At 37.5% G+C, this 17,020-nt stretch overlaps 3 protein-coding genes across 5 annotated transcripts; 1 reads left to right on the forward strand and 2 right to left on the reverse strand.

The window, feature by feature from the left end:
• Nucleotides 1–303: 303 nt before the first annotated feature.
• Nucleotides 304–1,261, reverse strand: LOC137741044 (histone H3.3-like). Its single transcript, XM_068480851.1, has 4 exons — nucleotides 1,222–1,261; nucleotides 1,037–1,115; nucleotides 853–929; nucleotides 304–673 (listed from the first exon to the last, which is right to left on the reverse strand). Exons 2-4 carry the CDS (start codon nucleotides 1,106–1,108, stop codon nucleotides 412–414), a joined length of 411 nt encoding a protein of 136 aa, XP_068336952.1. The 5' UTR covers nucleotides 1,109–1,115; nucleotides 1,222–1,261; the 3' UTR covers nucleotides 304–411.
• Nucleotides 1,262–3,303: 2,042 nt separating this feature from the next.
• On the forward strand, nucleotides 3,304–11,885 carry LOC137738801 (26S proteasome non-ATPase regulatory subunit 2 homolog A-like). The gene is made up of 25 exons (XM_068478273.1): nucleotides 3,304–3,504; nucleotides 3,830–3,930; nucleotides 4,837–4,957; nucleotides 5,065–5,124; nucleotides 5,288–5,355; nucleotides 5,548–5,590; nucleotides 5,878–5,943; nucleotides 6,416–6,454; nucleotides 6,551–6,633; nucleotides 7,161–7,275; nucleotides 7,496–7,570; nucleotides 8,126–8,284; nucleotides 8,503–8,610; nucleotides 8,703–8,807; nucleotides 8,893–9,033; nucleotides 9,108–9,212; nucleotides 9,525–9,746; nucleotides 9,964–10,077; nucleotides 10,153–10,368; nucleotides 10,604–10,663; nucleotides 10,744–10,857; nucleotides 10,952–11,037; nucleotides 11,141–11,249; nucleotides 11,348–11,526; nucleotides 11,613–11,885. The coding sequence occupies exons 1-25, from the start codon at nucleotides 3,385–3,387 to the stop codon at nucleotides 11,686–11,688; spliced, it is 2,685 nt and encodes an 894-aa protein (XP_068334374.1). The 5' UTR covers nucleotides 3,304–3,384; the 3' UTR covers nucleotides 11,689–11,885.
• Nucleotides 11,886–12,145: 260 nt separating this feature from the next.
• LOC137738802 (nuclear cap-binding protein subunit 2-like) lies at nucleotides 12,146–15,979 on the reverse strand. 3 transcript variants are annotated; one of them, XM_068478276.1, is made up of 9 exons: nucleotides 15,916–15,937; nucleotides 15,673–15,764; nucleotides 15,333–15,556; nucleotides 15,099–15,237; nucleotides 14,983–15,016; nucleotides 13,879–13,989; nucleotides 13,011–13,064; nucleotides 12,784–12,893; nucleotides 12,146–12,529 (listed from the first exon to the last, which is right to left on the reverse strand). In XM_068478276.1, the coding sequence occupies exons 2-9, from the start codon at nucleotides 15,688–15,690 to the stop codon at nucleotides 12,458–12,460; spliced, it is 762 nt and encodes a 253-aa protein (XP_068334377.1). In that variant the 5' UTR covers nucleotides 15,691–15,764; nucleotides 15,916–15,937; the 3' UTR covers nucleotides 12,146–12,457. The 3 variants fall into 3 exon arrangements, with proteins under 3 accessions (XP_068334377.1, XP_068334375.1, XP_068334378.1); XM_068478274.1 differs by having other exon boundaries at nucleotides 12,147–12,529; nucleotides 15,673–15,759; nucleotides 15,916–15,979; XM_068478277.1 differs by having other exon boundaries at nucleotides 12,160–12,529; nucleotides 12,784–12,890; nucleotides 15,673–15,759; nucleotides 15,916–15,978.
• Between the last annotated feature and the right edge of the window lie 1,041 nt (nucleotides 15,980–17,020).

Consider the following 17,020-nt stretch of genomic DNA (forward strand, 5'->3'; position numbering starts at 1 on the left):
CATCCATCAACCTTCAAGATCAAGCCCAAAAGCCCTTGAAGAAATCCATACATCCAATTGTTCTTCAAGATCAAGCCCAAAAGCCCTCGAAGATCCGTTCATCAACTGTTCATCCCTAGATCAAAGCCCCGACGACCCTTTGGATCAACAGCTCATCCACAAATCTTCACACTACGAAGATAGAATCAGAGGATCAAATTACAAAGAGATTGTAACCCCAAAATCATTAAACACAAAATATATTTTGTACACGTATTCTTGTTTCTTGTTTCAGGAATTTTTCGTGTTTACAGAAATATCGGTACTTAAATCCAAACGTATAACAATTTGACCAAAACAAAGTAAATCCAATTGTATGGCAATGTCTAAATTCCTAAACTAAGAAATTAATTATAAAACAAACATGCGCGTTTAAGCACGTTCACCACGGATCCTCCTAGCGAGCTGAACGTCCTTTGGCATTATGGTAACTCTTTTGGCATGAATGGCGCAAAGGTTGGTGTCCTCAAACAGTCCAACCAAATAAGCCTCCGCAGCTTCCTGGAGAGCAAGAATAGCATGGCTCTGGAACCTGAGGTCCGTCTTGTAGTCCTGTGCGAGTTCACGAACAAGGCGTTGGAATGGCAGCTTGCGGATCAGAAGCTCAGTGCTCTTCTGGTACTTTCGAATTTCACTGTAAGTTAACATAAAATTGAATTAGCACACGATTCAGGTAACAAAATTCAAGAACATTCGCATACCAAAATTCAGGAACACGGTGCAGATAACGAAATTCAAAGAACATTACGATACATATAATAAAATTCAAGAATTGCATTCAGAAGATTGAACTGAATTGATTTGAAAACATACCGAAGAGCAACGGTTCCAGGGCGGTAGCGGTGAGGCTTCTTAACTCCTCCGGTTGTAGGTGTTGATTTCCTTGCAGCCTATACAAAATTAAAACAATTAGCAACTTAGATGAAATAAACCGGGAAAAATCGCTTGCAATTATAATTATAATTTTCTAGACATTAGAAACCCTAACGAAACGCACCTTGAAGGCAAGTGACTTCCTCGGAGCCTTACCGCCGGTGGATTTGCGAGCAGTTTGCTTCGTACGAGCCATTTCTTCACTATAAAAGACGCAAAAGAATTTGAAAATCAGAGTGACGAAGAACCGATCAGAAAGAAACACAAAGATTGCGAACTCAAACAAATTGGAAGATAACAAACTCGAACCTTTCGAGAGGGGAGAAACTAAGATTTTGATATTCACACTTCGTCAAGTCGCGAATGAGATAGAAGGAGGGAATGAGAAAACGGTTATTTATAGTGGTAGAGGCGGTTGAAAACGTGGGCTACAAGTCTTCGACAATAACTAGGGTTTGGAGGGGGATTTTAATTTCAGAAATATCTTAATCCTCGTGATTTGTCTCTGATTGGTTGAATTGCTGATTCGCGGATTGCCAACGTAAATTATTTGTGTTTCTTTTGTGAGAGAATTTGTGAGGGATTCGTGATTAGGAAAGCTTAACAAATAAAAGAGATAAAACAGGAAAAAAAAAAAGAAAAAAAAGAAAAAAAAAGAACTGGAAGTAACGAAAAGAAAACTGTCATGAACCCAGAAATCCACGTCGAGCACTAGAAATTATGAGAAGAAGATAAATCTTTCTTCTATTTTCGGTAAAAAAAGTTTATCAATTTTTTTTCACTTTATTTGTTTTCTAGTGACTTTAACATTTAATTTTGCAATCACCTACCTATGGTTTTGGTTATCAGGCCCTCCCTCAGTCACTCACTACGAATGAATTTGGACGTGGAGACGAGGGCACTACTGGAAACAAAAAAAAAAAAAAAAAAAAAAAACTTACGAGATGAACAAGAATTGACCCCTAAAACTAACAGTCGTCACAAATATATAAAGTGACGGAAGTTTGTCAGTAAAAAATAGTCGTGTTAATGCCGTTGGAAATACTTTTTTCCAACGACGAGAAACTTCCGTCAGTTAAATAGCTTTTCCCTGTCGACTATTGTACGACAATCCGGATAGCAAAGTTGCGTTGACTATTAAAATTTTCATTTTCATTGATGAGATGAAAACCATCTTCTTTAATGATATAAAGGAATGATAGAAAGATAATAAGTGGTCTTCTATAATTGATGATATTGTTAAAATTTGAACTATGGTAAATTGGGAGATTACCGTTGTTACTGAAACCTTGACCAAGTCCACCCTGAGTCAAGTGTGTCATATTCAATCGGGCAATTTTCCCATACAACTTAAGCACATTGTTCTTGGAACTTGATTGCTATTGCCTTCTCCAAATAGTACTATGTTAAAGCGTTCAACATGATTGCTACTGCCTTCACCGAATGACACTTTGTTAAGTCATTGAACGTGATTGGAATCTCCTTCACTGATGATACTATGTTTGAGAGTTGAATTTGTTAAACATAATAATTGGATCTTAGTCGCGCTAAATGATCTTGTCTTTGCATTGAACTCATTAAATTTTGCCTTACACGTTAACGATCCACCGTTGTTGTAGTTGGCTTTGCCTTCAGGTAGGAATGCAACTAAGGCAGTTTGACCATCAGAAATTGACAAGTTGTTTCACATAATATTATCATAAGAATAAGATGGTTTAAAAGCAAACAATGACCAAAAGCTAAATTTCAAAAACATATAAGATGAAAATTGACATGGTTATATTCGTTTCACCAACTTCGTAATATGGTGCATATCCATACCCAAAAAATTATGGAACTTACCCAACCATGGTGGTTCCTCCGTTCATGTTTCTAGCGAACACTGAAGCCGAGTTTGTCTTCTTGCTTCTAATTGTTTTCGAATATTGACCGTAACAAATGATATTATTTACACTAAGGGGATGGAAGAGTGGCATAAGCCTCACAATTGGTTAACAATAATGCGGTTCAAATTCACCTTTGGCGAGAATTGAACCTAAGATCTGTTACTTACAAATGAAGAAAAATACTACTAAACCGTAATACTAAGTCCTGAGGTATACCAAGCTTTTAACTAGAAGATATTCACGCTCTTTTATCTTCTCAAATTCAATACTAAATCCCAAGGTATACCAAGTTTTTAACTAGAAGATATTCGCGCTCTTTTATCTTCTCAAATTCAAGGGTCGACCCGTCTGTATTGATCACGTGTTCCATGTCTATTTAAGTTCATTAATCAAACTGTTCCTAAAAAAATATGTAAAACTTAAAATATAAGGCCCAATACATCAGCCCAATAAAACAGTACAGTACAGGCTATTTTTCATTTCTATAAACCACCTGCAGAGGGAGTGATAAAGAAAGGGAAAGAGGTGTTACTGGGGTTTTCTTGTTCAAGAGGAAAGCAGAAGGAGGAGACGACGAACTTCGATCATGGCACCTCAAGATCCAAACGCCCCAAGCGGAAGCGGCTCCGGCAAGCGCAATGAGGATTCCGTTAAAGTCCCCGCAACGGATCCCAAGAAGAAGGACGATAAGAAGGATGAGGATTTGGTAAGCAAATCCAGGGGTTAGGGTTCCGTTCACTGCCTGTTTGGTTCTCCAGAAAATTTATTAAGCTGAAGTTCCCGCACTAGAAATTCTCTACTAGCATTGATATTTAGGGTTCGTTCATGTCTATTTGTATCAAAGCCTGTATTGGAATATAAAATTCGAGTATTTTTTTACTTAATCCAAGTCGTTTTTAATTTATTTGTTTCTTGATTAGTCCAAGAGTTCCCATGTGTTCGACTGTTAAATTGATTAACAAGGTTGTTTACTATTTAGTATTCAATGAAAATTTGCTTCTTTAATTGAGCTGCATTGGATTTCCGTGCAGTCTGAGGAGGATTTGGAGTTGAAGAACCAATTAGAGTTGTACGTCGAGAGGGTTCAGGATACTGATCCTGGTGTGCAGAAGAATGCTCTAGAGAGTATGAGGTAGACCCTTTTTGTCCTCTTAAAAGTTAGTATTAGACCATCAAGCAAAGTGGTTTGTAATGTAATTAGCTTATAAGGAACCCTTCACTGTCTATGGCACTATGGGTAATCGCATTCTATGCCACCCCTTTTCCCCTCCGATAACCACTGTCTTTGTGAATTATATTCTATACTTTCTCACAAGTCCCAATTTTTATTGAGCTGTTTTTGAGGGAATAGAAAAAATGTGTGGAAATAGCGTGGAAGAATATTTATGAAATTCGAAGGGAAAAAATTACTTGATATTCTCAAAGGGAGCCAAGTATAAAACAATATACACTTTTACAGTGAACTGAATTCCTTGATGCTTTATCCGCTATCTTTTAAGTTATAGCTACAGGGCCGTTGAACGAAAAAAAAACACTATCTTTGAGCCCTTTATATTTATGATTATTTGTTGTTATGGCAAAGAAACAAAGGTAAAGAGGGGTTGACTTTTGGGTATTCTATTTTTCCTCCTAGTGAATCTGTAAAGAGACATTGGTAGTCAGCACTCAGCAGTAAATATGGCACTATAAAGATCCAAAAGGGTCTTCAGTGGGAAATTGTTTTATCTATGCTTCATTGTTGCTGAACCTAGAGTTTCTAGAAAACATAAAATTATGGAAAGCAGAGGTTTTCTAACTCTGACCAATGCTGTTATGGCTATGATGTGTGTGTATGATTATTATGTTATAAATGCAATTTACACCTGAAAGCTTTTGCAATCTTTGGTCAGTGTAGAAAGTGATTGATGTGTTATATTCATTTTTTACTTTTACATAGCAGTTACTACGCTCCATACCTGGAGTGGAAGTATTAATTTTTTCTTATATAGTTTTATCCCATAGGGTGTGACCTGACATCACATAAAATTTCATCTCATAGGCAGGAAATCCGTACCTCAACTAGCTCCATGACTTCAGTTCCAAAGCCATTAAAGTATCTTCGCCCACATTATGGAACTCTAAAAGCTTACTATGAAACAATGGCAGAATCAGAGTTGAAGGTATAATTATTAGTTTCTCATAGAATAGGTGTAGTTCATCTTTTGTACCCCGCCGACTTTAATGTTGTTCACTGTAGTGTAATTAATCTACCTTCTTGTACTTGCAGAATTACCTAGCAGATATATTGTCTGTTTTGGCACTGACCATGTCAGCTGAGGGAGAACGGGTATGCCAGTATACTTATTTTAGGATTTCTGTTCAATTATTCTTCTTATTGGTTGGTTGTATTTATTAATACTATTATACTTGTTCATTTTAGTTCTGGTTCACCTTCCTTGTGATATTCAGAATAAATGTGTTCATCTTGTCTATATGTCCACCACTTTCAGGAAAGCTTGAAGTACAGGTTGTTGGGTTCAGATGGTGATATTGGTTCATGGGGCCATGAATATGTCAGGTCAGACTAATCTAGTTTAGAACTTTCCTCTAGGGAAGTTTTGTGGTATTATAGTATCATAATTCCCAATATGTTTAGGTTTTTTTTTGGGGTTTTAAAGGTTCCTTGGGATTAGTGTCTGAATTTGTGTTCAGAAGTGGCATAAGATAAATTTTTTGTTCACTACTGGTTGACTTTCTTGTTTGTAATCAGGAACTTAGCTGGAGAAATTGCTCAGGAATTTGCTAAGCGACAGGTTTTATGTCTATCCTGTATATATGATGTAATAACATTTTTATTTAAAAGTTACTGTAGCTAGTAATACATGGTTGCAGTGCTTAATATAGCTAAAGCACACAAATTGCATGGTTATTTGTTCCTTAGCCATATCTTCTTTTACTTATCTATTCTTGGTATCATTAAATTTGTTTCTGGAGATGTGTCGATAAATAAGTGAGACAAGACCTTTAATGCTTCATGTCATTGTTTATGGTCTCATTATAAAAATTTATTCTAAATTTTACTTTGTTATTCTCGTTACAGAGTGAAGAGGCCCCAATTGAAGAATTAATGGAACTAGTACAGCAAATTGTTGCTTTTCACATGAAGGTAATATTCGTAACATGTTTGCGCTTTGAATTTTTTTCCTTCTTGCTAGGGTAGACAATCAAGTTACACATAAATCCTTGATAGTTTGAAAATGCCCCCTGAAGATGGGTAGATGATGTAAAGCCAAATCAGGCTCCTCTTCGTTTGTGTATTAAGTAGAGTTTTAGCTTGTATTAAGATATTATCTGTCTCATTGCAAACAAAAGCATGGAAATATATTATAAATATGTTCTAAGAATTACTTAAATTCAGCAATATTTCATCATTCAGCTTAAAGTGGATAATAAGACATTGTCCACAAAGTTTCAAAAGCCGAACTCCTCATGTTGATGCACTTCAAGCCATTTAATTTAATTGAATGGGAAATTTCCATCTGGAAGATGGACAGAAAATCCAAATCTGTAAGCAGTAGACGATGTTAAATAGGAAAACTGTGTTGGTTTTGTTTCTAATTATTTGTTCTGCATTGCAGCACAATGCTGAACCCGAAGCTGTTGACCTTTTAATGGAGGTAAAATCTATTAATTAATTATTCAATATTCTTTGCCTGTGAAGCCATTTGTACTTTCCCTTTCTTCTTGGGCCTGATAATTTGACCAATGACCAGGTTGAAGACCTTGATCTGTTAATTGAGCATGTTGATAAAACAAATTTTAAGAGAACTTGTCTCTACCTCACCAGTTCAGCAAGGTAAGCGGATGAAGTTAAGAAATTTCTCTTTGCATGTGACACTCTTATGGGGCAAAAAGTGGCATAGTTTCTCATGACTATTCAGAAGTCTGATTTAAGTTGTTAACTGAAATTTAGAGTCTAGCTTGGGTCTCTATGCCCTGGAACTAATCTGTCAACTTTCGAAATTTGATCCCATTGCTTTTTCTCTATTGTTTCCTATTATTAATTGCCAATAATTCCTTTTCTAGTGCACTACCATAAAACGTTGAGATTTAAAAGTTTCAGTTGGGGCATTTGGGAATAAAAATAATATGCCTTTTTTTTTTGTCCTTATAGTCAGAGAATATCGTGCATCAGTTGCTTTTATAGACTCGTGAGACTCTTCATTTCATATCTTTGTATGACATTAACAAAAAAAAAAAAAAAAAAAAAAAATCTTTGTATGACATATGTTTAGTGGCTGCCAGGTGCCATTGTATTATTTGTTCTTTCATTCTCCTTGACTGTAGTGCTGACTTTTTTCTTCTTATCTTAACGTATTGCAGATACCTTCCTGGACCAGATGATGTACTAGTTTTGGATATTGCATATACGATATATATGAAATTTGAAGAATATCCAAATGCTCTTCAGATTGCACTGTTCCTTGATAACATGCAGGTTTGTGCTATGCAACAGTTTTGATATTTTTTGAGCCATGTATTTATAAATTATAGTTGAGCATGCAACATTTCAAATTCTTAAGGGTTTCAGAGAAGATTATTTTTTTGTGAAATGAGAACTTTGCAGTATGTATATGTTTGCACATGTAATTACCTGTCTCTGGTCTTTTCATATTTCTAATTATTTGGTATTAACAATCATGAGTGTATGCATGCAGAATATAAAGAACGTCTTTACATCATGTGATGATCTGCTTTGTAAAAAGCAATTTTGTTACATCCTTGCTCGACATGTAAGTGTTGAATTTTCCTTAGTTTTCATTTCCTTCTCTACTAAAATACTACTCTCACCACATTTTTTGTACCACATTTTGTACTACCTCTCTAATAGAGGTGGGACCCACTTGTATTGGTGGGCCCTACCTCTATTAGAGATGTCGTACAAATGTGGTATGAAAAATGTGGTAAGTGTAGCATTACTGTCTTCTTTATATGAAGGAATGCATGCTTTTGTTCCTTGTTAAAACATTCTAAGTAATGTTCTGAAATAGAGTTATATACCCTTCTGATGATACATTCATGGCTAAATTTAGCTTGATTCCTTGACAATAAGAGCGAACTGTGATGGGTTTGTTCTGGGTGGGGCAGTGTGTCCTCTTGTTCCTTATTGTTTCTCTCTCTTTGGCTTGTTATCATAAGATAAGTGGGGGCATGATATTCATTAGCCTTGGAAGTATTTTGTGCACTTTTCCTGAAAAGGTATCATTGGACAGTAATGTTGTATGGTATATTTTTTATGCGTGTTTTCTTAATCATACTAATTTTAATCACATTTATAATTCATGCAGGGTATTAGTTTTGAGCTTGATGATGAGATGGTTGCGGAGGATGATGACAGAGAAGCATTGCAGGATATTATCAACAATACTAAGCTAAGTGAAGGTTATCTTACTCTTGCTCGTGACATTGAGGTCATGGAGGCTAAAACTCCAGAGGACATTTACAAGGTTTGAACTTTTGATTATTTGTAATGCTTGATCTAGAATGATATGCATATCTAAAATACTTGTGGGAATAATCTGTGTTTCTGTGGCATGTGTAGTGAAAATAAATGCAATATAACTGTGTTTTATTCATTGCGGTTGTGTAATTTATTAAAGTTGCTTCTTTGTTATCCTTCTTATCCCTTCTCTGATAATTATACTGTCTTGGAACTTTTAATTAGGCACACTTACTTGATGGCCGGGCAAGTGCTGGTGCTAGTGTTGATTCAGCAAGACAGAACTTGGCTGCAACATTTGTTAACGCTTTTGTAAATGCTGGATTTGGTCAGGTAAAAATTTTCACACTTGATATATCTGCTAAAAAGTTGTCGATTTGCGGAGCTGATTGACATGCGTTCTTTGATACTTCGTTTTGGTGCAGGATAAGTTGATGACAGTCCCATCAGATGCCTCAAGTGGAGGCTCTTCAGGAAACTGGCTTTTCAAGAATAAAGAGCATGGGAAGACCAGTGCTGCAGCAAGTTTGGTATGCATGACTTTATTGCCTTGCTCATTTCATCATCTTATTTTAAACTGCATTTTACATTCTTCCTTGTTATTCTTCTTGACAGGGTATGATTTTATTGTGGGATGTTGACTCTGGACTTGCTCAAATTGACAAGTACTTTCACAGCAAGGATACCCATGTTATTGCTGGTGCATTGTTAGGGGTTGGGATTGTCAATTGCAGTATCAAGAATGATTGTGATCCTGTGGGTACCTCAATCTTTTCATCTACGGAATACAACCTTAGAAATGTATCTCTGAATCTTAATTCCTTCTACAGGCGCTGGCACTTCTTGGTGAGTACATTGATAAAGAGGATCCATTTATCCGGATTGGTGCTATAATGGGCCTTGGGATTGCATACGCTGGTGCTCAGAATGAGCAGGTAAAGTGTCTTAGCCTTTCCTGTTGATACATCTGGCAGGCCACGGAAAATTTTCCATTGAAATGGACCAACTCTATGTATCATTCTTGGTTCAAGAATCAAATGAGAGGAGTCTGTCAAACCTTCTTTAATCACTACTGTCCTTGGATTTGTAACATGTGTTGATCTGATCATTAAAGGTTTTTTTTTTTTTGTTGGAGGGGGCAGTGGGCAATGCATGCAGGAGGAGTTTGTTAGTTTGGTTAGAGTGTGGATTGATCTGTTGTTGAATGTTAATTTCCACTTAAAGCTAACTTATCCTTCTTTTTTCAGATACGTAGTAAGCTGACTCCTATACTTAATGATGCAAAAGCCCCCCTTGACGTGGTCACATTTACTGCAATCTCATTGGGGTTGGTATACGTTGGTTCCTGCAATGAAGAGGTTGCGCAGGCAATCATATTTGCACTAATGGACCGAAGTGACTCGGAGTTGGGGGAGCCCCTTGCTCGGTTGATTCCCCTCAGCCTTGGACTTCTGTACCTTGGGAAGCAGGTAAAATCATGCTGAACTTCCTGGAATTCATTGTTTATTCTTTCTGCATTTTATAAAATCATGTTCTTTTCTTTCCTACTTGATTTTAGTTTCGTTTGATGTTTGTTGTGTAGTTTAAGCTTGTTTTGTTAAAGTCATTGTGCCCAAAGAAGCTCATTACAATGTTGAACGCAATAGTTCATGATTCTAATGGTTTTTGGAATTTACTTTCTCACAGGAAAGCGTGGAGGCCACTGCCGAAGTTTCAAAGACATTTAATGAAAAAATAAGAAAGCATTGCGATATGACTTTGCTTTCTTGTGCTTATGCAGGAACAGGCAATGTTCTTAAGGTAATATTTTAAGGCTACTAAAATCTCATTTGATTCTGCCACATGTATGAAGTTGGGAACTCCTTTCTCATGCAGGTCCAAAACCTTCTCGGTCATTGTTCACACCATCTTGAGAAAAATGAAACTCACCAGGGACCCGCTGTTCTTGGAATTGCTATGATATCAATGGCTGAAGAATTGGGAGTTGAAATGGCGATTCGTTCGTTAGAGCATCTTTTACAATACGGAGAACAAAATATCCGTCGGGCAGTTCCGTTGGCACTTGGTCTCCTGTGCATATCAAATCCAAAGGTAATAATCTGGTTACATCCATTGTGATAGTCAAACGCCTTTAAAAGTAAAACTTTTACTTCCAATGCTTGCTCAACTGCCCTTGAAATCTAACCATTCATGTATCGAGAGTTGGAATAGACATGGAACAGTGATTTTTGAAATACTTATCTTTACTAGTGATTCTAAATTGGGAAGTTAAGTTACTTGGGTTATAGTTGCCTTTTTCACTGTTCTATTTGGGTGTTTCCTCCAGGTCAATGTTATGGACACATTGAGCAGGCTTAGCCACGATACAGATTCAGAAGTAGCAATGGTAACATATTACAGCATTCAATATCTCCATTGTTGGCACATATTTCATAGCGAGTCTAATATTCCATTTGGATTCTTCAGGCTGCAGTGATTTCATTAGGTTTGCTAGGCGCGGGAACCAACAACGCTAGAATAGCTGGCATGCTTCGCAATCTTTCAAGTTATTACTACAAAGATGCGAGCCTTCTTTTCTGTGTAATACATCTTGAGTCCTATCTTTTTGTTCTTTCGTTTTCCTTTTGAGTTTTCCAGTCTGCAGTTATATAATATCTTCGGCCACTGTCTGCAGGTGCGAATTGCTCAAGGTCTTGTACATTTGGGAAAGGGTTTGTTAACTCTAAATCCATACCATTCTGATCGCTTCTTGCTATCACCGTGAGTAACCTTGTGGCTGCAAATACACTCGTCATTTCTACTTCTGACAGAATGGTGCTTGGTGGCTTAGTCTAACATCTATAAACTATCTTTCTACTTACAGAACGGCACTTGCTGGAATTATTACCTTGCTGCATGCATGTCTTGATATGAAAGCCATCATTCTGGGGAAATATCATTACATTCTCTACTTTATTGTTTTGGCAATGCAGGTTGGTGTTTGATCACTTTCTTCTTTATATGCAGCTTTCTCCGGTTATTAAATCTGGTCTTTCTCACGTTATATTGGTAATTACTTTTCTTGTGCTAGCCGAGAATGCTGTTGACCGTGGATGAGAATCTCAAACCACTGTCCGTCCCTGTTCGAGTGGGACAAGCTGTTGATGTGGTTGGCCAGGCTGGTCGTCCCAAAACGATCACTGGTTTCCAGACCCACTCGACACCCGTTCTTCTCGCTGCGGGTGATAGAGCGGAGCTGGCTACTGAAAAGTATGTGATTTTTCTCCGAGGTGTTTACGCTTCACTAACTTGCTGTTGTACCGCTCTAACACACTGACAACTGGTTTTTTACACAGGTACATCCCCCTGTCCCCGATCTTGGAAGGGTTCGTGATCCTGAAAGAGAATCCAGACTACAGGGAAGATAACTAGTTAATTCAGTCCAGTCCACCCAACAAACTGTATGGAGAGTTTGTAATCTTTGACGAATGCTCTATTTTTCATGGAAGCATTCAGTGACCGTTGATTTTGTAACATGGTTCTTTATTATTTTGAGTTTTAATTACTCATATACCCTTCAGCGACCGATCAATTACGGTTATACCATTGATTTGCTCTGCTCTCCTCCTCGTTCAGACCTTACAACATTTGTTTCTCTTCCCAGAACGCATTAAATAAGTAAACAATACATCGTTCTCCCCTTGAAAAAAAAACATTACTTGTTTCTCACGGGCCTTATCTGATCAAGGATTTTGATGAGGGGGCTTCTGTTGCTACTTGCCGCTCCCAAATTCTCAATCTGTTGAAGGCAGTAATGAAAATTCCCCTCCCTATACTTTTAACGAAACGACGGCAACGATGACCATGGTGAACACACTCGGAAGTTATAATCATTTGAGAATCGAGACTAGATATCCAAAAGTTGCAGTGCAGCTCAAGTGAGATGATCATGAAATTATAATCATTTGAGGCTGGATATTGAAAAGTAGGGTATCTTTTAGAAGGCACATTCTGTCTCCTTATCTGGAGCCGAATCGAATCCATGCAATTACTAATTAACATATGAAGTTATCAACAAAAGAAAACCATGTCTTCAGGTTGTCCGGGGCACAATTCAGTGAACATTCGGATTTGGACGCCGTTGAATTCTATCTGCACTAAAGTATCGGTCCACTGATCAATCCCCAGCTGTGGAACCTGATTAAGCTCGCCGCTTTTGCTCATCTTCATCGTCATCAGAGTCACCACTCTCACGAAACCGTGGGTTTTTCTCCTGTTGCAGCAAATAAAAAATTAAAGCGCCCGTCTTTCCTTCTTTATACTTTTTTGTTTCAATAATGAATGTACAATTGCCCCATGTTGCCATTCCAATGAAAAAGAGGAAACAGGAACATCAATGAACATGTGAAATGGCACTCTCAGTCATAGAGACGATACTACATTGCATGGCAAACATGTTGGCAATTCCAAATACCATATAAATTAAGAGGATTCAAAACGAATTGGGACGTGAGTCGTAGAAATTACTGGTCTAGATTCGTGATCAGTGTTCTTCCGCGATTCAGAATCCGAGTTTCTCTTCGAGTTGTCATATGAGTGGCGGTCATCATCGCGGTGCCGCTTCCGAGGATAATCTGCTTTGGCAAACAAGTTTCAAATTAAATCAGTTGTTCAAAGAAGCGTTAACAAAAACGGCCGAAACGATTGTACAAATCTAGTACACAAATCATAGGAATATTTTTATTAATAGATACCTCTACCAGGCCGCTGAGTACCCCCATGATTCGGACCTCCACCATGTCTACCATCTGAACGATTTAAAACTCAAAAGCGTTAAGAGAGTAACTAAACTCTACTTTACACCACCATAGCAAACAGTTATATTATGCATCTCAACAGGCTCGCTACTAATGCTTGTAGTCTCTTCAGATAGTTGCATTCAATCCTGATGTAATGCATGAAGGTCCAGGTTCTATTTGTGGCCGTGAGACACAGATCAGTAGTTTTCCACCAACCCCCAACGCCCGCCCCCCCCAACAAAAAAAAAAATCCCACCTAAGTTATGTTTTGCAATATGAATCCAATGTCTATTTCCAGCACTAAGTTTTTCTTTGAATTTGCTGGCTATTCAAATTTTCCAAATATGACACCAAAATGCTAGAGAAATGAGATGTATTTCAATAATTGAGTGACTTTTCGATCATGGGTTCACTAGTGAATAGGCGATAATTGAGTGACTTCGGAATCATTAAAGTGGCTATGCCCAGACTATTCTAATAAGTAGTGGTCGGAGAGAACCTGGGTGCCTTCCCTATTCCTACAGGTCACAACACAATGAAAAAGGTGTTTGACCTAAAATGGCTTCTACAAGACATTTCAGTTTATAAAGCTAAGAAATTTTCCCTCAGGTTAGGTCCACTCTCCATCTGGAGGATGCTTGACTGCATCATTTCAGGTTAGGTCTTTTGCTAAGGTAAGGTTGTGCACCTGCAATCAACCTACTCAAAAATCCTAATGGAATCACATAAGCAAAGACAACCGATCCAGCAAAAACTCTAAATCTCTTGAACTATATAAGTAGTTTAAAGCTAGAAACAGATCAAACAGTTTCAAGTAACTTACAGTGAGGTTGCATGACTGGAGGGAAAGATCCCAATGATCCAGTTCCATAATCAACAAGTGATCTTTGAGCTTCCAACTCTTTTTGAACTAACTTACCATACCCACCTCTACGTGTAACATATTAAGGAAACAAAAGAGAAACGTTTTCTTCATCACGTATCCAATAATGTAGATTAAATATCCATCACGAGCTTATTTTTGTGAAAGTGCTCTACTTTTTAAATAGAAAATGCTTACAATAAAAAAAAGTGAACAGAAACACCACAAGTCAATTTCAGAGCAACTACTCAGACTGAATTTCAAATAAAATTTAAGCTGCAAAGACCTAATCACTTTACATCTTCTTCCTGCAACTCTAATTAATTGGGATCACTAGATTAAACATGTACTTGGGTGGCAAATAACAATATGTAGATAAGCTTTTCAACTAATAAAATAAGAAAACAGCTGCTAGAGAATACATAAAGATAAAAAAAAAAAAAAAAATAAAATAAAATAAAATAAAAAAGGAAACAAAAGGCAAAGGGAAAAAAAGGTATAAACTTGATGTCCATCCACAAAAGAATAGTGAAACAAAAAGTAAATCAGAATAGACATTCGTGAGCTAGAACTGGAGATGGATTGGTCACGTTAAAAAGTTGCTAATTTGGAAAAGTTAAAGATGAAATGGGTCTGTAAATTATGGCAGCATAGTAGTGTCATAAAGTACACATTGATGAACTAATATCCATCGCATTGATAATCTAAAATTAAGTAGGTACAGGTTCACAGGAAAGCAAAGCCTAGAAGAATTTATCCAGACAATAATTAGTCTCCAAGTAGAACATACAGCACCTTACATTTTTAAATCATTTACAACATGCTCAACCTACCAATCCTTAAAATTCTCAAGAAACAGAAACCATGATAGCAAAAGAACTTAAATAGAAATTGAATGCAAAGGCAGCCACATATATAAGTTTAGCTTGGATAATCTATCTAGATTTGCAAGAAAAATAAAAGCTCGGGCCCCAATTTTAATCCCAAGGGAACGAGCAACATTATAATTATAAACCATACTGAAGAAAGCTTTACCGGACATTCCAAACTAAAAGAAAAGGATATCAGGATCATAATCAGTACGATATTCATCACGCACCTGCAAAACAGAGAAGATAAAATCAAAACAATCCGAATGGTACATTTTTCCCATGACAAGGAGGCAGAGTAGAGTAATCAACCTGTCCACCACTTCGCCCACGACCCCATTGCCTTCCCTCTTGAAATCCCCAGTCGAAATCCACACGAATAGGGCGATCATCAAGAATAGTCCCGCTTATATATTTGACAGCATCCTCAGTATCCTCTCGAGAATAGTATCTGTAAATAAATTTTTCGGATTAGGCACCTAACACATATCTTGACAAACTATTTCCCTTCAAGACATCAACAATACAAAGAAGAAGGCGACTTACAAAACAAAACAAAAACCACAAGGCGTCTTTGTATTCTTATCCAAGCCCATAATTATCTTCTTAATTTCTCCGGCGCGAGAGAAGAGCTCATAAACTTGCTCTTCTGTCGTATAGAAGGACATATTCCCAATGTAAACAGTGGTTGATGCCAGGAGGGCTTGTTCAAATTCCTCCTGTGAACCGGGAAACCGTCTGTCCCGGTACTGCGAAAGCTTCGATTGCTCCTAACAAAATTACAAAGGATAATAAGCGGGTATGCTATCTTCATCAATCTTTGACAAACTAAAAGCGCCAGATTTGAAGTCCAACAAATGAGAGGGAGCGGAGTTAATAAATTTACCTTAAACAAGGAAGCCATGGCCGTGTGTAACCGAGGGCTAATCAGTCAGGTAAAATTGAAGAAACAAATTGCAGAAATTTTATCAAACTGCACTAAATAAGAGAATATATGAGTTTAATTTCAATAAAAAAATTATTGAGAAAAAAAATAATGTGTGATAAAATCATTAGAGGAACGGCAGGTATTAGTTGATTAAAGCAACTATAAACCCTAATATTTTAGGTCCGAAGGGAGAGAGAGTACCTGGAACAGGAAGACGAAGAGGAAGCGGTAGCTTTGGCCACCCTTCTCTTTCAACTTTATTCACCTTCGGGTGGATTCCCAAATTCCCCAACGGGTCCGGGTCGGCAGTTTTTTGTTTTTTCGTTAATAATATTTTGCTTTTTATCTTTTTCAATTTCACCTATTCAAAAAATATATATATAAATGTAAGGCCTAAGTTATTTAGATTCTTAGGTTTAATTCTTGATAAAAACGAATTTATAATACATTATTGCTAATTTATTGTGAAACTAGCTTTGTTTGTACCATACTTGACCAATCCCGAAACTACTAAACACCGATCAACAGCATACTGTCAAGGACACACAAGACCTTTCCTCCAACCAGGAGGCCAATCACAACACGACACATGTCGGTATCAAAAGCCAATCACAGCGCGACACGTGTCGATATCAGAGGCCAATCACAACACGACACGTGTCAATGTATTTGTGTAAACCCTACTAATGAGAATTCCTCTACTCCATGGACATAGTCAATCTGGGTGAACCACGTACATCTTGTGTTATTTGCTTCCCTGTCTTTATTCATTTAAATACTTATCCACATTAATGACCAGAGCAACCTAGCAAAAGTCACAAACTTCACACTTTCTGTTGTACCAAAATCCTCGCCGATTTTGTGCATCAACATTTGGCGCCGTCTGTGGGAATCACACTTATTCCTACTCTCTCTAGTTTTGTCAAGCTAGTTTTCACCATTCGTACGCATTCTTTCGACCAGGCACCCCTCTCCAACATGGGGAGTGAATGGAGCCACAGCACGCATAACGACATCACCCTCACACTTAGTGCGAAGCAACGAAAGAATGAACGAAAAAAGTTTGCTCTTCAGGCTAAAGTCGATGAGCTAGAGGCTCATAACAACAAGATAGCGATAAAGAATGAGATCCTCCAAGAGCAGTATGAGAAGCTCTTCAGGATGCTTCATGAAGCTAGGCATACTCAAACACACGAACTCATCGTCCCTGAGGAAGTCAACCACCACCTAGGTGTCCCCCAACACGAGGGATCACTTGTCTTGAACATGGATATCCCTAAGGGGGAGCGAGTTACTCATCAAGGTG

This window comes from Pyrus communis, chromosome 7, assembly GCF_963583255.1.
Source record: "Pyrus communis chromosome 7, drPyrComm1.1, whole genome shotgun sequence".
Taxonomy (NCBI): domain Eukaryota; kingdom Viridiplantae; phylum Streptophyta; class Magnoliopsida; order Rosales; family Rosaceae; genus Pyrus; species Pyrus communis.